The sequence below is a fragment of the Aotus nancymaae genome, unplaced genomic scaffold (genome assembly GCF_030222135.1).
Source record: "Aotus nancymaae isolate 86718 unplaced genomic scaffold, 86718_ANA_hifiasm-v0.15.2.pri h1tg000032l_0, whole genome shotgun sequence".
Taxonomy (NCBI): Eukaryota; Metazoa; Chordata; class Mammalia; order Primates; family Aotidae; genus Aotus; species Aotus nancymaae.
The window spans coordinates 7,412,996-7,433,860 of NW_026988445.1; the positions used below are offsets into that span (position 1 = coordinate 7,412,996).

The window sequence follows — 20,865 nt, forward strand, 5'->3', positions numbered from 1 at the left end:
TGTATTATTCTTTTTATATATATCTAAATTTTTTGTGCTGATACTTTGGTAAAGAATTTTATGTCTGTGTTCATGAGGAGTATTGTTCTGTGATTTTCTTTAATGCCTTTGAAAAGCTTTATCATCAGGATTATGCTAGTCTCTTAAAAGCATCGGGAAGGATTCCCTTCTCTGTGTCTGAGTTTGTTTATATTATTTCTTCCTTAAATGTTTGATAAAATTCACTAGTGAAATTATCTGGACCTAAGATTTTCTTGTGTAAAGGTTTTGATGACGAATTCAATTTCTTTCATAGAAACAGAATATTCAGATTTTATATTTATTTTGGGGCCAGTTTTGATTATTTGTGTTTCTCATGAAATTTGTATCTTTTATCTGATTTTTCAAGTTTATTGACACAAAGATATTCATGATATTTCCTTTTAATGCTTTTATGATTTGTTGTTGATACTTTTTATTTCATTACTGGTAATAATTTGTATCTTTTCTCTTTTATTTCATGGTTCATCTTACCAAGAGGTTACCAATTTTATTAATCTTTTATAGAACCAGCTTTGGCTTTGTTATTTTCTCTTATTTGCTTTCTATTTTATTTACATCTATTCCTACATTTTTTATTTCTGTCTATTAACATTAAATCTATACATTTCTCACTAATCACTACTTTAAGTTCCACTAATTTTTTCTCTTTTTATTTATGTTGAAATGTTTTCAAATCTTCATGGTCCCATTTCTATACTTGTATAACAGACACCTCAAATAATAACAGTTTTGTTATATTCACAAATTTTGTGGGCAAAGAATTCAGAAAGGAGACAGTGGTTATGACTTGATCTGGGGACTCTCCTGTGGGAAAACTTGAAGACTGGTGATGACTCATGATGTGATTGCTAGGAACTGGAATCATACTCACATGTATGGCATAATGCTGGATATTAACTGGGACCTTCCTTTGGTCTTATTACTGTAACACCTATGTGAGACATCACCATGTAGTATTTTGGACTTCTGGCAGCATGGAGTCTAGGTTCCAAGAGCAAGTGTCTAAAGAAAACCAGAAGGAAGCCGTATTGCCTTTAAAGACCAGAAGGAAGCTTTATTGCCTTTAAAGACCTAGTGTTAGCAGTTACGTAGTACTCTTCCCTCATTAGTTAAAAGACTACTTAGATTCAAGCAGACAAAACATAGACCTCTGTCTCTTGATGAAGTACCAGACAGAGTTACATTGTAAGAAGGGCATGTGGGAAGGAATGTATTATTTTGGCCAGTTACGGAAAATATAGTTCTAGGACCTATATTACCCGTGGGACCTAAATAACCCATGAGTTATTTAGAAATATGTTGTTAGTTTCCAGATATTTAGAGCTATTCTAGATATTGTTGGTATCTAGTTACATTTCATTGTTGTTAGAGAAAATATCCTGTATGATTTTATTCTTTGATACTTATTGGGATTTTTTTTATGACTTTGCATATGGTCTGTCTTGGTGACTATTATTGTGCATTTTTGTGTATCATGTTCTATAAATGTTAATGGTTCAAGGTGTTGGAAAACATTACACAAATTCTGTATATGCTTAGTGATTACTTTTCTAAGTTGTTACATTAGTTACCAAGGGATGGGTATTAAAATCTCTAACTATGATAGCAGATTGGTGTGTTTCTCCCTTTAGTTCTGTCAGTTTTCTCTTTATGTATTTTTAGGCTACATTGTTAGGTGCATACTCATGTAGTATTATTATCATCTTTTTTATGGCTACTTTTATAAATTGTTCCTTTTTAATTTGTGGTAATACTCTAAAGTATACTATGTTTAATAAAAATATAGTATACCTCAGCTTCTCTATGCTTACTGTTTACATGGCACTTCATTTTTCATCCTTTTACTTTCTTTTTATTAGAGCTGTACAGTATGTCTTTTTCTATCCTTTTGCTTTTAACCTACCCATATTATTATATTTAAAGTGGATTTCTTATAGACAACACGTAGTTGGGCTTTGTTTTCATCTTTAACCTACCTCATAATTTGTCTTCTAAATGATTTAAGCAATTTACATTTAATGTAACAATTAATATACATGAATTTAGGTCTACTGCTTTTCATTCCTCTATTTCCCTTTTACACTTTCTATTGAATTATTCATTTTTTAATATACCATTTTATCTATTTTTTTTCTGATTGCCGTAGGGATTATGATATACATAATCAGAGTTCTTTTTTTTTTTTTAATTATTATTTTTTTAAATTGCATTTTAGGTTTTGGGGTACATGTGAAAAACATGCAAGGTTGTTGCATAGGTGCATACTTGGCAGTGTGATTTGCTGCCTTCCTCCCCTTCACCTATATCTGGCATTTCTCCCCCTGCTATCCCTCCCCGACTTCCCACCCCCCCACTGTCCCCCCGACTCCCCCGCAACAGACCCCAGTGTATAGTGCTCCCCTCCCTGTGTCCATGTGTTCTCATTGTTCAACACCCACCTATGAGTGAGAACATGTGGTGTTTGATTTTGTGTTCTTGTGTCAGTTTGCTGAGAATGATGGTTTCCAGGTTCATCCATGTCCCTACAAAGGACGTGAACTCATCTTTTTTGATGGCTGTATAATATTCCATGGTGAATATGTGCCACATTTTTCCTGTCCAGTCTATCATCGATGGGCATTGGGGTTGGTTCCAGGTCTTTGCTATTGTGAACTGTGCTGCAATGAACATTCGTGTGCAAGTGTCCTTATAGTAGAACGATTTGTAATCCTTTGGATATATACCCAGTAATGGGATTGCTGGGTCAAATGGAATTTCTATTTCTAGGTCCTTGAGAAATCGCCACACTGTCTTCCACAATGGTTGAACTAATTTACACTCCCACCAACAGTGTAAGAGTGTTCCTATTTCTCCACATCCTCTCCAGCATCTCGTCTCCTGATTTTTTAATGATTGCCATTCTAACTGGCGCGAGATGGTATCTCAATGTAGTTTTGATTTGCATTTCTCTTATGACCAGTGATGATGAGCATTTTTTCATATGCTTGTTGGCCTCATGTATGTCTTCTTTTGTAAAGTATCTGTTCATATCCTTTTGCCCATTTTTGAATGGGCTTGTTTGTTTTTTTTCTTGTAAATCTGTTTTAGCTCGTTGTAAATTCTGGATATCAGCCCTTTGTCAGACAGGTAGGCTGCAAAAATTTTTTCTCATTCTGTTGGTTGCCGATTCACTCTGTTGACTGTTTCTTTTGCTGTGCAGAAGCTGTGGAGTTTGATTAGGTCCCATTTGTCTATTTTGGCTTTTGTTGCCAATGCTTTTGGTGTTTTGGTCATAAAGTCCTTGCCTACGCCTATGTCCTGAATGGTTTTGCCTAGGTTTTCTTCTAGGGTTTTTATGGTGTTAGGTCTTAGGTTTAAGTCTTTAATCCATCTGTAGTCAATTTTAGTGTAAGGTGTCAGGAACGGGTCCAGTTTCTGCTTTCTGCTTATGGCTAGCCAGTTTTCCCAACACCACTTATTGAACAGGGATTCCTTTCCCCATTGCTTGTTTTTGTCAGGTTTGTCAAAGATCAGGTGGTTGTTGATATCTTGTGTCGCCTCTGACGCCTCTGTTCTGTTCCATTGGTCTATATCTCTGTTTTGGTACCAGTACCATGCTGTTTTGATTACTGTAGCCTTGTAGTAGAGTTTGATGTCCAGTAGTGTGATGCCTCCCGCTTTGTTCTTTTTGCTTAGAATTGACTTGGCTATGCGGGCTTTCTTTTGGTTCCATATGAAGTTTAAGGTGGTTTTTTCCAGTTCTGTGAAGAAGGTCATTGGTAGCTTGATGGGGATAGCGTTGAATCTGTAAATTACTTTGGGCAGTATGGCCATTTTCATGATATTGATTCTTCCTAACAATGAGCGTGGAATGTTTCTCCATCTGTTTGTGTCCTCTCTTATTTCGTTGAGCAGTGGTTTGTAGTTCTCCTTGAAGAGGTCCTTTACGTTCCTTGTTAGTTGTATTCCTAGGTATTTTATTCTCTTTGTAGCAATTGTGAATGGCAGTTCGTTCTTGATTTGGCTCTCTTTAAGTCTGTTATTGGTGTATAGGAATGCTTGTGATTTTTGCACATTGATTTTGTATGCTGAGACTTTGCTGAAGTTGCTTATCAGTTTCAGGAGATTTTGGGCTGAGACAATGGGGTCTTCTAAATATACAATCATGTCGTCTGCAAATAGAGATGATTTGACTTCCTCCTTTCCTATTTGAATACCCTTTATTTCTTTTTCTTGCCCGATTGTTCTGGCTAGAACTTCCAGTACTATATTGAATAGGAGTGGTGAGACAGGGCATCCTTGTCTAGTGCCAGATTTCAAAGGGAATGCTTCCAGTTTTTGCCCATTCAGTATGATATTGACTGTTGGTTTGTCGTAAATAGCTTTTATTATTTTGAGATACATTCCGTCGATACCTAGTTTATTGAGAGTTTTTAGCATAAAGGACTGTTGAATTTTGTCGAAGGCCTTCTCTGCATTAATTGAGATAATCATGTGGTTTTTGTTTTTGGTTCTGTTTATATGGTGAATTACATTTATAGACTTGCGTATATTGAACCATCCTTGCATCCCCGGGATGAATCCTACTTGATAATGGTGGATAAGCTTTTTGATGTGCTGTTGCAATCGGCTTGCCAGTATTTTATTGAGGATTTTTGCATCTATGTTCATCATGGATATTGGCCTGTAGTTTTCTTTTCTTGTTGAGTCTCTGCCGGGTTTTGGTATCAGGATGATGTTGGTCTCATAAAATGATTTGAGAAGGATTCCCTCTTTTTGGATTATTTGGAATAGTTTCAGTAGGAATGGTACCAGTTCCTCTTTGTATGTCTGGTAGAATTCGGCTGTGAACCCATCTGGACCTGGGCTTTTTTTGGGTGGTAGGCTCTTAATTGCTGCCTCGACTTCAGACCTTGTTATTGGTCTATTCAGGGTTTCGACTTCTTCCTGGTTTAGGCTTGGGAGGAGGCAACTGTCCAGGAATTTATCCATTTCTTCCCGGTTTTCTAGTTTATGTGCATAGAGTTGCTTGTAATAATCTCTGATGATGGTTTGAATTTCTGTGGCATCTGTGGTGATATCCCCTTTATCATTTTTTATTGCATCTATTTGGTTATTCTCTCTTTTCTTTTTTATTAGTCTGGCTAGTGGTCTGTCTATTTTGTTGATCTTTTCAAAAAACCAGCTCCTGGATTTACTGATTTTTTGTAGGGTTTTTCGTGTCTCTATCTCCTTCAATTCTGCTTTGATCTTAGTTATTTCTTGCCTTCTGCTAGGTTTTGAGTTTTTTTGATCTTGCTCCTCTAGCTCTTTCAATTTTGACGATAGGGTGTCAATTTTAGATCTCTCCTTTCTTCTCATGTGAGCACTTATTGCTGTATATTTTCCTCTAGAGACTGCTTTAAATGTGTCCCAGAGATTCTGGTATGTGGTTTCTTCATTCTCGTTGGTCTCGAAGAACATCTTTATTTCTGCCTTCATTTCAGTGTTTATGCAGTCAACATTCAGGAGAAAGTTGTTCATTTTCCATGAAGCTGTGCGGTTCTGGGTTGGTTTCTGAATTCTGAGTTCTAGCTTGATTGCACTGTGGTCTGAGAGACTGTTTGTTATGGTTTCCGTTCTTTTGCATTTGCTGAGGAGTGATTTACTTCCAATTATGTGGTCAATTTTAGAGTAGGTGTGATGTGGTGCTGAGAAGAATGTATATTCTGTGGATTTGGGGTGGAGAGTTCTGTAAATGTCTATTAGGTTTGCTTGTTCCAGGTCCGAGTTCAAGTCCTGGATATCCTTGTTAATTTTCTGTCTCGTTGATCTGTCTAATATTGACAATGGGGTGTTGAAGTCTCCCACTATTATTGTGTGGAAGTCTAGGTCTCTTTCTAATTCTTTAAGAACTTGCCTTATGTATCTGGTTGCTCCTGTATTAGGTGCATATATATTTAGGATTGTTAGCTCTTCTTGTTGCATTGATCCTTTTAACATTATGTAGTGTCCTTCTTTGTCTCTTTTGATCTTTGTTGCTTTAAAGTCTATTTTATCAGAGATGAGAATTGCCACTCCTTCTTTTTTTTGCTGTCCGTTTGCTTGGTAGATCTTCCTCCATCCCTTTGTTTTGAGCCTTTGTGTATCCTTGCATGTGAGGTGGATTTCCTGGATACAGCACGCTGATAAGTTTTGGCTTTTTATCCAATTTGCCAGTCTGTGTCTTTTGATTGGGGCATTTAGTCCGTTTACATTTAGGGTTAATATTGTTATGTGTGAATTTGATCCTGTCATTTTGATGCTAGCTGGCTGTTTTTCCCATTGGTTGATGCAGATTCTTCATTGTGTTGATGCTCTTTACCATTTCGTGTGTTTTTGGAGTGGCTGGTTCTGGTTGTTCTTTTCTATGTGTAGTGCCTCCTTCAGGAGCTCTTGTAAAGCTGGTCTGGTGGTGATGAAATCTCTGAGTACTTGCTTGTTCGCAAAGGATTTTATTTTTCCTTCACTTATGAAGCTTAGTTTGGCTGGATATGAAATTCTGGGTTGAAAGTTCTTTTCTTTAAGGATGTTGAATATCGGCCCCCACTCTCTTCTGGCCTGTAGGGTTTCTGCTGAGAGATCTGCTGTGAGTCTGATGGGCTTCCCTTTGTGGGTAACCCGACCTTTCTCTCTGGCTGCCCTTAGTATTTTCTCCTTCATTTCAAACCTGGTGAATCTGATGATTATGTACCTTGGGGTTGGTCTTCTAGAGGAATATCTTTATGGTGTTCTCTGTATTTCCTGGACTTGAATCTTGGCCTGTCTTGCTAGGTTGGGGAAGTTTTCCTGGATAATATCCTGGAGAGTATTTTCCAGCTTGGATGCATTCTCTTCATCACATTCAGGTACCCCTATCAAACGTAGATTAGGTCTTTTCACATAGTCCCATATTTCTTGTTGACTTTGTTCATTCCTTTTTACCCTGTTTTCTCTAATCTTCAGAGTTCTTTTTTTAGCCACTTTAAGTGTACTGCAGAAACCTTGTAACTATATAGGTTCCTTTATCCTCAACTCCTATATGTTATAGATTTCATGTGTATTTCATCTGCATACATTGAAAACAGTACCAAACAAGGTTATAATTTTTGTTTTCAATAGTCAACCATATTTTAAAGAGCTTAAGAGGAGAACAATGGTTTATTGTATTTACTCAGTTATGGTCTATTACAGCAAATAAGTATGTTTTGATTAAATTGTGAATTACTATTTTGATTATAAGGTATCCTTTTTCCTCAACTATATTTAATAGATGTTTTAAATTAGCTAAGGTAGGGGCATATTAAGTAAAAGTCAGCAGTTAGTTTGCTGTGTTCATTTAGATAGAAAATACTGCTTTTTTTTTCACTATGGTAATTTGTAAAGTGCCCAATAAAGATTTTTATTTCTGTGACATGCTTTGACTGTATTTACAATGAGAGGTTTTCTTAGTTTGTGTTTTATTATTAGAATTCCCATTTAAAAAAATAATTTTAACAAGTTATTTATGATTTATATGATAATATAGTTTCTTTTAGTGTTTTAAAAAATTCTAAAAGTAATAAGATTTGCATAGTGCCTATACTTTTGGATTCACTGTTTTTCGTATTTTTCAGTAAATATATATTCTAAAATAGACTGGGCACTTGTTATTTAGACATAGTCAACAATGAATTCCTCTTTACTCCATCACTTAGGATTCCTATCTGAAGCATGATAGTAGGAGAGTCCTTTCCTTCTATCAGTAGATCTATACTACAAGTATGCTAGTAAGGAACCCTACTAAAAACAGCTATTTTGAAGAAATAATATACTTCTTTGGTAAGTATTAGATATGTTTAAATACTAGTATGAAAAAGTTTTCTTAGAAAAAGTGGTTTTTAAACAAAGAAACAAAAATGGACTGTTTTCTACTAATAACAATATAGTTTTTATAAGTGTTAAAGTCAGAATATGTTCAAAGCAAAAATAAAATAACTTTAGACATTGTTATTTCTACCTGACACAAATTATTCCCAAGTGATACAAATGATCACTGAAATTTATTCAGCAAATATTTAGCATCTGTTCTATGTCAGGCTTTGTTCTTAACACTGGGACTGTATCTGTAGAAAGGATAAAGTCCCTGCTCTCAGTGAGCTCATGTAGAGACAGAAAATAAACAGAAATTAAATGTAGTAATTTCAAATAGTGATACATGGTATTAAAACTGTTAAATAGAACAATGGGATAGAGAGTATATGTGTATATTGCTGGGTAAAAGGGAGATATACTTTCAGCCCTGAGAGGGTGACTCTTGAGCTGAACCTAAATGGACAGTGGGAGCCCACCATGCAGAAATGTTGTCAAGAGCCTTCTAAGTAGTGGGGATATCAGATGCAAAGCCACTCAATAATGAGCTTGTCCTATTTGAAGAAAAGGAAGTGACAGATGTGACTGGAACCTAGTGAATGCTGGGAGAAGTGGTGTGAAATGAGGATAAAGAGGAAGACTGGTGCCAATTTGTTATCGTAAAGGTTATGAATGACTTTTTGATTTTATGACTATAAGGCAACACAGATCAAAACAACTTGGTATCAAGCTGAGTGTCAACTCTTTTTTTTTTAACCTTGGACATTTTATTCTAGTTTAGTATTTTACGAATGTGTAATAGGTTGATTGATTGATTGACTTAGGAACCACACAGATGTTCTTTGCCAAACATATTTATTTATTGTGGTAATGTCTGAGGAGTTTTATACCAGCTAATAAAGTGATTTATTTGGCGAAGAAGGTGAATGAGTATAACATATGTGACAGTTTTTAGCTGTTTAAAAAACCTTTATGTTTTATTTAAATGTTATTCTAACATTTTAGGAGATTTATACATTCTTGGTTATGCTTTCTTAGCAAAAAATTTCTAAATTATTTTTTGACTCATTAAATTTTCCAAATATTCCCTTTGAACAGAATTTTAATTTTCTTAGCTACCACATTAGTAAAATACTTACACTGGGATTCTTACCTCTACTGAGCATCTATCTCTAATTAAGGCATTGTCAAAGAAAAAAGTTAAGTGAACGTCACTTTTTTCCATTAATGGCTGAGTTCCCAGAATGATTCACATTTTAGCCTATGATATCATCCTTATTTAAGTATTTAGACAGACAAATAAACACAGAAATAGCAGAATAAAATGAAAAGGGAAGTAGAAACAATTCAAAAGGGTAATAGTCTCATTTGAATTTTACAGTGAGTATTGTATTTTTGATATTTTGATTAAGAATTTCACTGTGATTTTTGTGACAGTTTAACTACAATTTGGGGTTTCATTTTGTCTGACAATGACTATTTGGAAAGCACCTACTCTCATTTTCAGAGTACTTTAAGAAGCTAGCTAATTTTGAGAAGGGATTTTGGGAGGAGGAGGTTTGAATGCTTTCTGCCTTCTCTTCCCTTCTGATTCCAATGTATCTACCTTGCTAGAGCCACACAGCTTCTGGGGTCAGAGGCATATGGGTTTGTGGGATAATTTAGGCTCCCTAGGAGTCCTAGTATAGAGTGGGTGCAAGATTTTATCTTTTCTGCACCAGTTGACAGCCTGGATAAAGAGCAGTGAAGGAGAAGCTCAGTCTGCAAAAATCTGCCCTCCTCGCAGCTTTATGTCATAAAATGTTAATTCTCAGACAATAATGCAATATTAATTAAAATTCCAAAAGGATTTTTTAAGGATAATTACTTGAAAGTATTTTGAAGTTTACTAAATTTTTTGATAAATTTCTTCGATAATAAAGAACAATAGATGACTGAGAATAGCTAGGGCAAGTATGAAAACACAGACTAGTAGTAATGATGGTAAGGAGAGGGGTACTTACCTTACACAACTTCGAAACATGCTCTAAAACCACTGTAATATGATTAATGTGATACTAACTGATACTAACTTAATAGATAAATAGATTAGTGAAACAAAATAGATCCGTTCTCAACAAAAGCACTTCACCTTAGTCACAAGACATAGAAAATTGTTTGAGTGACTGTTTACCCGCCACAAATAAGATACAGATCTAGTACCATTCTAGATTTTTAGAGGGAAGTCAGTTCATTATATATAGCATATGTCTTAGGTCTTGGGCCTTAATTCTCTCACAGAAACCAGGTTTAAAGAGACTAGATAATGCAGAACTATTATGTGACAAAGCTAAAATTTCACTGTTCTCTGAGAAGGGTGTCTTCCTCCCTCCTCCTTTTCTCTTTCTTTTAATAGCACAAGCACAATTGACTATCCTATGGGATAAATGAATTTGAATCCTTAGGTTACTCCATGTATGAAATACCCCCAAAATTCAAGGCTTAAATGTAAAACTGAAAACAAAAATCTTAAAAGAAAATCTGGGCTTCCATATATAAAAACATGTATGGATTGCCAGGAGCTTCCTAAGCAAATCTGGAGACCCAGAAATTTATTTTTTTTCAACGACATTATGTCAAATGTAGAGCCTTTTATCCAGACAAAAAAAAAAACCCTTAAATATGTAATAACAATATTAATATTCAAAATAGACTTGGAAAAAATACTTGAAATAAATGTAACAAATATTTGTTAATAATAAACAAAATACTCTTTTAAACAAGAAAAATAATTGAAACCCCAATAAGAAAAAGAAATAGCAAAGGACATCAATCAGCAGTTCCACTTGTGTGGAGTTTTAGAACAGGCAAAAGAAATCAATATTGATAGACTCAATTAGTTGCCTGGGAAGTTTACAGGAGTTGCTTGTGAAGGGACATGATGGAATTTTTCGAGGAAAAGGAATGTTCTGTATCATTGTGGATATGGTTGTTGCATTGTAAAAAGTAAATGAACTATATACTTAAAATGTGTAGTTCAATATAGTTTAAATATATATGTAAATTATACCTCAATAAAGTTGATTTTAAAACTTCAGTTGATACTCTTAAATGGTAACATTTTAATATATGTCAGTACCCACTGCTATTATTTCTGTGGGCAAAAGGACATTTCACTACCTTTCTTGTAGAAAGGTGAATTTTTACAACTTTTATGGAAGCAACTTTGAGACATCTGTTAAGACAAAAATTGTACCTTTTAATCCAACCTGTTTCTTGACTTCCATAGGAATAAAAGTTCCAGTAGATAAAAACATGCATGCATATGTTTAATGAAGCATTGTTTTTAGTGGCTAAAAGCTATGTACCAAATTAATGCCCATTAGTTGGGAATGGCTGATTAAATTGTGGAATATCCTTATCATAGGGTATAATATAGCCATTAAAAGGGTAAGTTAGCATTATATCTGATGGAAGGATTTCCATGAGAAATTGTTGAAGGAACAAAGCGTGACATACATAAGAGAATCAGATAGGCTACTTTATTCTTGAAAAGCAAATAATGCTCCAAGAAATAGCCTGTAAATATGCATGTTTATAATGTGTAAGAAAAACATTGAAGGATACATTTCAGATTATTTACACCATTTACCGAATATAAAGGACAAGATGTGTGAGGGAGTTGGAGAGAAGAGGAGGAATGGAGAGATGGGTAAAAAATGAATAAGATTTATATTAAAAACATCTAAACAATGTATATATGTATATATATAATCTCACATCTTAAACATTTTATTTATCTGCATAAACTAAGGGAAAACATTAAGTTTTTATGTACTGACTTTCAGAGGTATTAATCATATCCGTTTAAATTTTTTAGAAAACATGTTACAAAGTAATGTTTATATGATTCTATTTGAGTAAATAAAAGATACCCTGTATATGAATTTTTGTTAAATTTTAGTCAGCACAACTTTCTTGTTTCCAGGTTTCTTCTTCAGTTTCCCTGAGAAACTTTCCAAATATTCCAAGGAGCTTGACGCCCAAGTTCCTTAAGTGGATGTCCATTTATTTTGGAGTGTTATGATCAATATAGAAAAATGGTATAATTCTGTTCCCTTCCAATACCACCCATGAGTCCTAAAGATTATATACATCCCAAGGCCAATGACAGTTAAATATTTCTAGCTCCTTGGATTTGCTGAGGTTTTACTTTGGTTTTTCACGAGAAGAAGTACAAAAGCATGTTCAGGTCTCACCTGTTGTCTTTTAGCCCTCTATTTTTCTTTCTCAATTTAGCTGCACCTTTTTTATGCTTTTATTTCACTAACTTTGGTAGGTGATAGTATACAGCTAAATTTGAGATGGCAAAGTAGTGCAGGTATTGGTATGGGAAGAAGCCTGTATCTGTGTTCATCAAAGGGAAATGTTACTTGTCATTGGTTTAGAGTTCTTTCAAATTGCTATGGGTACTTTTGTCACTGGTTATGTTTTCTGTGGCACTCTATTTTTCATTATTACATAAGGAGAAAGCAGGGCATGCCAAGGGATAACCATTATCTTTACAACTCTTCTGTTCTCTGTGTTTATCTACTGTATCCCTCGTGCCTCTCTGTGTTTGCCCACAGAAATCTCTGAGATTTTTTTTTGTTCACCTTTTATTTATGTCTACAAACATAGTACTTGAACACAGAGCCCCCTTTACTCCATTACAACTTGGAATATCTTGGTGTGTATGTCTGTGCATGTAAGTGTGTGTATTTAAAAAAAAAATCAACATAGTATTCCAGAGCATGAATATACAATGAATGGGTTAAGATTCACTGGTACTGTAACTGTTCTACCTCTTAAAAGATGGAGGGAGTAAGTAAAGATGATACGAACTGACATTAGTAAATTTTAATGGATTAAATATAAGTATAGGATAGTTAATACAGTGTACATGGCAGTATTTTTAATATGCATTGAATGTATAAAACTTAGAGGAAATTGAAATCATTTATTCAAAACACTAATATTTTGGGAATTCAAGCATCCATTTTCATATTCCTTTTTCCTTTCTTCTCTTTTTTGGGGGGCGGTTGTTAAATAGATCGTATACTCCCATGAAAGGAGGAATCTCCAATGTATGGTTTGACAGATTTAAAATATCCAATGACTGCCCAGAACACCTTGAATCAATTGATGTCATGTGTCAAGTGCTTACTGATTTGATTGATGACGAAGTAAAAAGTGGCATCAAGAAGAACAGGATATTAATAGGTAAGACTTTTAAATGTTGGTAATTTATAGCTCTTTTCACTTTTGTCTAATTCTCTACATCAAATCTTACTTGTAATATTATTATTATTTATTTTATTTTTTTCTTTGAGACGGAGTCTCACACTGTTGCCTGGCTGAAGTGCAGTGGCACGATCTCGGCTCACTGCAATCTCTGCCTCCTGGGTTCAAGTAATTCTTCTGCCTTAGCCTCCCAGGTAGCTGGAACTACAGGCGCCTGCCACCACATCCAGATAATTTTTTATATTTTTTTTAAGTAGAGACAGGTTTTCACTATATTGGCTAGGCTGGTCTCAAGCTCCAGACCTCATGATCCACTTGCCTCAGCCTCCCAAAGTGCTGGGATTGTACAGGTAAGCCACCACACCCGGCCTGGAACATTATTTAGAAGCACTTGTATATCATTTGATGCATTCATAGTTTCAGATAAACTTTACATATTGAGGATTTCAAAGATACTAGAATTATAAACAACAGCTCATAAAACTTTAGTTGATTTTCTTTTTGAATATTAACAGATTTTGAGAATCTTATGGCAGTTAAAAATTTTCTTCTAGTTTAATTTTCAGTTAAGAGATTATTTCAATTTTTAAAACATTTTACTTCTATTACCTTAAGTCTTATAAGTTTAAACATCTATTGTCATTATTAAGATATACAGTCAAAATATACCATTAAATTTGTGAAAATTATAATCTTCAGAGTTAATCTCACAAGAATAAAGTATTAATCTCACAAGAATATTTATAAGTTTTCCTTAAACTTGTCTTTAGCAAGCCCTGTTCTTAAGGGAATAAAAATAACTTTATATAGGCTCTTTATTCCGCTTAATACCTTTTTCTGTTTCTGTACTCAGCATATACATAAATTATTAAAATCTCTTTTTCTAATACATACAAAAGTGAGATGGAGCATGTAGAATGTGAATGGTACAGGACATTTTGGTGAAAGGGTTTTATTTCCAAATATAACTATTTAACTTATAATGAATTATATTTAATTATGAAATTAAAAAGCAAATTAAGTATTATATTCAAAATAACATTAAAATGTACATTGAAATTCTTTATAGATGAGATTTGAGTAAACTAATAAACTTTTTTTGTGTTTATTGAAGTACTGAACTGTCTGTTGAGTTATGAGATGCAGCATGATATAATGGATAAAGTCCATTCTATTCTGTCTTGGTTTTAGTTTTCTGCTTAATTAAAAGCAGTGTGGCCTCTAGCACAGTAACATCACCTTTCTGGTCCTTAGTTTCCTCATTATGTTTAACTCTATATTTCTGTGTTTCTATGTTTAACGTTGATATTTAACGTTGATATTTAATAGAGATAATTTGGAGCATTATGAGAGGACTAGGAAGAGTATAGGTAAGGGAAGCCTGACTTAGTCTAGGGGATTATGAAGTAGTTAGAAGGTAGAATTCAAAATATGTGAATCATATATCGTTCAGTTATCATTCAGTCTTTAGAAAATACTTTTTAAGTCTCCATTATGTGCCATGCAATATTATAGGTATTCAGAGGGACACAGAGAAAATTAAACAAGATCTATCTGCCTTACATATTTCTTAGAACTGGAAGGGCCGATGAGGTTCTTAAAGTGGTAACTGTAATGCCAGCTAGGCTATGATGAGTACTCTAATGTGGTATAACTAATAGCTTTTCAAAGCAAATGATAGTGTATATTTCTTTTTATTTCCAAGGACCTATCACAATGCCTGACACAGAGCAAATACTCAGGAAATCTGTGATGAATAGCATCACCTGATAGGTAAATTGTCAGTTAGTACCATAGGAATTCAGAGGAAGAAGTAGTCATGCATTTGGGGCTCTAAGAGAAAGATTTAATAGAAAGATAGCTGTGCCATTTGAGATGCAGTGGCATTTAAGATGCACAAATTATTAAAATTTTAATTATTACAGCGTAGAAGTCTAGGTGTAGGGAATGGTATGAACAATAAAATGGAAGTAGACAAAGTAATGCTTGTTGTCTTTGTCTGTCTGGACATTAGTTTGCTGACACAAAGTTTGTGTCCAACTAGAAAGTACCTGTTGACTCTGATAACCACAGTAAGAGACTAGAACATGATGGCATAATGGTGACAAAAATGGGTTCAAATCTAAAGTCCACCATTTCCTAGTTGGCTCACCACTTATTACCTACACTTAATTTTGCTACCTAATCTGTAAAGTGGAAATAATAACATGTCTGTTTACTGAGAGATGAACAAAATAATTGGTTTATTCTAGACTCTCAGTAAATACCCTCTTCAGTTTTTATCCTTTATTCTGTAGGTATAATAACATATGTAATTGGTAAAGGATCATTAAATAATGTCTTCAAGTCATAGTTAATTAGAATTATACTTTGAAAACTTAATTTGGCAGAAGGGTTAACTAAAAGGATGAGAAGTCTGACACGGGGAAACCAGTTTAATGAAATGAAAGTCTGAAGTGGTGTGGTGGCAATAGGAAAAGGAAAGATTAGGATAAGAAATTGCTAAAAAATAAAATTACACAGTCTTCATAAGCAAAAAATAAAGGAGAAAATATTCTGAGTAGTACTTTTAATGAGTGTGTATTGAAGAGTTTATCACACTGAATGGTAACTGCTGTCCATTTGTCTCTTGCCCATCCTCTTTCTTCCTTCCCTGGATCCATTGTTTTATCTAGTTCATTTTTGAGTACCAGAGATACTATGCATTTTTCTGCAATATATTATATTTTAAAAACTCCTAGTATAACAGCATCAAATCTTTAAAAAAAATTTAGTTTTAAGTTCCAGGATACATGTGCAGGATGTGCAGGTTTGTTACATAAGTAAACAAGTGCCATGGTGGTTTTCTGTACCTATCAACCCATCACCTAGTTATTAAGCCCAGCATGCATTGGCTATTTATCCTGACTCCTTCTCACCACCTCCCTGCCAGGCCCCAGTGTGTATTGTTCCCCTCTGTATGTCCATGTGTTCTCATGGTTCAGCTCCCAACATGCAGTGTTTGGTTTTCTGTTTCTTTGTTAGTTTGCTGAGGATGATGGCTTCCAGCTCCATCCTTGTCCCTGCGAAGGACATGATCTCTTTCCTTTTTATGGCTGCATAGTATTCTGTGGTGTATATGTACCACATTTTCTTTACCCAGTCTATCATTGATGGATATTTGGGTTGATTCCATGTCTTTGCTATTGTGAATAGTGCTGCAATGGACATATGTGTGCCTGTATCTTTATAATAGAATGATTTATATTTTGGGGGGTATATATCCAGTAATAAAATTGCTGGGTCAGATGGTATTTCTGGTTCTAGGTCTTTGATGAATTGCCGCACTGTCTTCCATATTGGTTGAACTAATTTACATTCTCACCAACAGTGTAAAAGTGTTTCTATTTCTCTACACCCTCACCAGCATCTGTTTCTTGAATTTTTAATAATTGCCACTCTGACTGGCATGAGATGGTATCTCATTGTGATTTTTATTTTCATTTCTCTAATGTTAAGTGATATTGAGCTTTTTTTAAATACATATATATGGTTTTTGGCTGTATAAATGTCTTCTTTTGAGAAATGTCTGAAGAGTCATTTATGACAAACCCACAGCCAATATCATACTGAATGGACAAAAACTGGAAGCATTCCCCTTGAAATCCAGAGCAAGACAAGGATGCTCTCTCTTACCACTTCTATTCAACATAGTATTGGAAGTTCTGGCCAGGGCAATCAGGCGAGAGAAAGAAATAAAGTGTATTGAAATAGGAAGAGAATAAGTCACACTGTCTCTATTTGCAAATGACATGATCCTTTATTTAGAAAACTCCATCATTTCTGCCCCAAAGCTTCTTAAGCCAATAAGCAACTTCAGCAAAGTCTCAGAATACAAAATCAGTATGTAAAAATCACAAGCATTCCTATATATCAACAAGAGACAAGCAGAGAGCCAAATCATGAATAAACTCCCATGCACAGTTGCTACAAAGAGAATAAATTGCTTAGGAATACAAAGCACCTCCTAAAGGAGAACTACAAACCACTGCTCAAGGAAATAAGAGAGGACACAAACAAATGGAAAAACATTCTTTGCTTATGGATAGGAAGAATCAATATCATGAAAATGGCCATACTGCCCAAAGTAATTTATAGATTCAGTGCTATATCCATTAAACTACGTTGACATTCTTAACAGAATTAGAAAAAAATACTTTAAAATTCATGTGTATGCCCATTAAACTACCATTGACATTCTTAACAGAATTTTTAAAAACTACTTTAAAATTCATATGGAACCAAAAAGAGCCCATATAGCCAAGACAATCCTAAGCAAAAAGAACAAAGTTGGAGACATCATGCTACCCAACTTCAAACTCTACTACAAGGCAGCAGTAACCAAAACAGCATGGTACTGGGAGAAAAACAGACATACAGATCAGCGGAACAGAATAGAGGTCTCAGAAATAAGACTGGGCATCTACAACCATCTGATCTTCAACAAACCTGACAACAAGTCTTGGGGAAAGGATCCTCTATTTACCCAGTACTGGGTAAACTGGCTAGCCATATGCAGAAAAATTGAAATTGGACCCCTTCCTTACACCATATACAAAAATCAACCCACGATGCATTAAAGACTGAAATGTAAAACTCAAAATTATAAAAACTCTAGAAGTAAATCTAGGCAATATCATTCACAACATAGACACAGGCAAAGGTTTCATGATGAAAACATCAAAAGCAATTGCAGCAAAAGCAGAAGTTGACAAATGGTATCTAATTAAACTAAAGAGCTTCTGCACAGCAAAAGAAACTGTCATCAGAGTGAACAGACAACCTATAGAATGGGAGAAAATTTTCATAATCTCTCTGTCTGACAAAGGTCTAATATCCAGAATCTACAAGGAACTTAAACAAATTTACAAGAAAAAAATAACCCCATTAAAAAGTAGATATAGGACATGAACAGACACTTTTCAAAGCAGAAACAAATCTTAAATGAAGTTAAATATACACACACAAAAACAGTAGCAGGAAAGGTTACCTGTTTGAGCACCTATATTTTCTTAGAGGGGATTATGTCTTAGCAGCCAGAGCGCCCATAAACCTCAAAAAAAGTCACCTGGGAGAAAAATATAACATAAAATTTAATTTTGCAATGTCTCTAAGCCCCCCAAGCCCCAAACTTGGGGCTCACTGAATACAGAGAATTTGTTTTTCTATTGCTTTCTTCCTGAGAAAAAGATGATTTTTGAAAATCACTGCCTTTGATATCTTCTCAAAGTCTTATTACGTTTCTTGTAAATTCACTTGATTAAATCAAGTCTCTTGTTGACTTTTTCTAATGTTCCGGGGTAGTTTTCTGACTGACAGCATATACAGAAAGATTTCAAAGTTTATTGTAGAAAAGCCAGCAGAAATGACCAATTATGGACACCAAAAAAGAAAAAAAAAAGCTATTATTAAAAATTTTAAGTAGAATAGTTTATACTTATATGCATATATGTGTAAATTGTTTTTAAAGTATAGTTTAGAATTGTAATTTTAACAATATAAAAATTTACAATAATTTTTATCATGGTTACACATTGGATAAATATATTTTATCTCACAATGGAAATGAATATTATAGAAAAGTTATTAAATAATTATGAAAATAAATTTAACATTCACTTAAATATTTGTTGCTATTTCCTTTTGGTTCTTCCAGAATGATTTCTTCTTATTCTTTATCTTAATTGTTAAGGGAATTCAAGAAGATCCCATGTTTATAAAATCTAAATTGACCCTTTCTTCTCTTTTCATTCTAATATACGAGTGTATGGCCCAGAAATAGATTGCTAAAGCTATGGTTTCAATATTATATGAGTGCACAAATATGCATAGTAAGTAAAACTGTAAGTGAACTAATTTCAGACATTTTCTGTGATAAAGTTGGTTAAGTTGAAAAAAGGCTGAGTACATTTTTCCTGGTTCCCATATCCTACCAACACAAACTTGAGCTTTTCATCAAATACAGAGGTTATTCAATTTGTGTTTTTAAATGCATTTATCTACTTACACATGACATGTAACTATTCAAAGTATATATATCATAATATATGAGACAACCAGAAGATCTGTACATGAACATATGAATGATGATTTAATTAATCAGTTCTCTCTTCCCCATTTATTTCTTGATACCAAGTAATATGCATACTCCAGAGTATGGTCATTCAGTGAAAAAAATGTATTAAATATTTCTTTCTGTTAATGAGCCAGAGGTACTAATATGTATATGTGAGTCCCTCAATTACCCCGTGCAAGGTAAATTCTTTTAGATATGATTAGAATATCTTAAGATAAATTGGAAACTTCTCTTTTGTATCTTTTTTCTGAGGTGAAATGAGATACTCTACAGACAAGAAGTATTAGTCTGTTCATGAATAATGAACATTTCACTCAACTTTAATATTATTTAAGTCTATGAAAAAATTTTATTACACTTCTTTTTAAAATGGGGAAAAATTGTACAAGTAATCATGATCAAACCTCTGTTAAAGCTGGTTAATACTGATCTTTTATTATTGCCTTCAAGTGTCCAAGAAGTTGAATTTAAGGTCCATCTGAAGAAATTTAGCAAATTTTATTGGCCTCACATAGAAGGAGCCATCATCTTTCATCAAGAGGTCAGTGCCACACACATCCATCCCCAGGATATTAAACACCTGGACAGATAGCGGCTTCCCTTGTTTACTCAGTGAGCACATCATCTCCACACCACCTAGTGAGCAGTTGCTTTGCATCCTTCTGTCTATGGAACAACGTAACATGGTGCCAACCATACCGCCTCCCATGACAGTGGCACATACATCCTGTCCATGAAACTCTTCGACATACTTCTGGAACAGGTATAGAACTTCATGATAAATAAGATGGCTTAGATCAGACAAATAAATTGTGCTTATCTCAAGCCAATAAAACAGCTTTACCTCTGTGACCCCATGTATTCTTCACTACCACTGGTAACTCCAGTACTTCTGCGTCATCAATCATTTTAGCAACATTTTCTTAGCCATCTTAAGAAAAAGTATCTGGCAGAGGAACACCATGGCCAGTCAACTCTTGAAATGTCTAGGACTTATTAGCGCATTTCAGGATGACTTGAGGTTAGTTCATTAACTGGCATCTCTCTAGATGGTGCAAAACATTGATGTCACCCAAGGGGTTGATATTCTCACTGCCATTATGTGGGGTAAGCAATTGATCCTTAGACCTGGTTTCCTTGCTTGATTGTCGGCACCACCTCATCCATCACTACAGCCCTAAAGTCCAGTTTCTTCTCACAGCATTTGGCCTTCAGCGCTCATAAGATCTCTTTGAGGGGTGGTCTACCTGATGCTATGATCTGTCAAAAACCACAACTTGGCAGCCAAAGAGCTACACATCTTGATCTGCTGCTCTTCCTTGCTTGAATATAAAGTCTTGATTATAGAAGATACTATAGATAAAGGAACAGCCAGGTAAAGAGATATGTATGGGAAGGTCTGGAAGGGTCCTGAGCACAGAAGCTTCTGTCTCCATGGAGTTGCCTCCTGGCACATGGAGGCAGCCCACTAACCTGAAATCTCTGGATTTTCTTAAGGTCTGAGAGCCAATATGAATTTTGAATCTAACTTTATTTTATTTTAAAGCCAACTATTCTTTAACTTAGCTGAACATTTTTAAGATTCTCGATACGTTTTATCAAATTCCCTTCACAAAAAG

The 20,865-nt window shown here is 34.5% G+C and overlaps 1 protein-coding gene and 1 pseudogene across 7 annotated transcripts in view; one reads left to right on the forward strand and one right to left on the reverse strand.

Annotated features, from left to right (window-relative positions):
* LYPLAL1 (lysophospholipase like 1) overlaps window positions 1–20,865 on the forward strand; it is a 131,261-nt gene that overhangs the window by 11,062 nt on the left and 99,334 nt on the right. For all 7 annotated transcript variants that reach the window (XM_064383511.1, XM_012459689.3, XM_012459688.2 and 4 more), the window contains exon 3: window positions 12,941–13,110. In XM_064383511.1, the coding sequence (XP_064239581.1) occupies window positions 12,941–13,110 (170 nt within the window). The remainder of the gene's footprint in view (window positions 1–12,940; window positions 13,111–20,865) is intronic.
* On the reverse strand, window positions 19,692–20,546 carry LOC105721900 (beta-citrylglutamate synthase B-like; annotated as a pseudogene).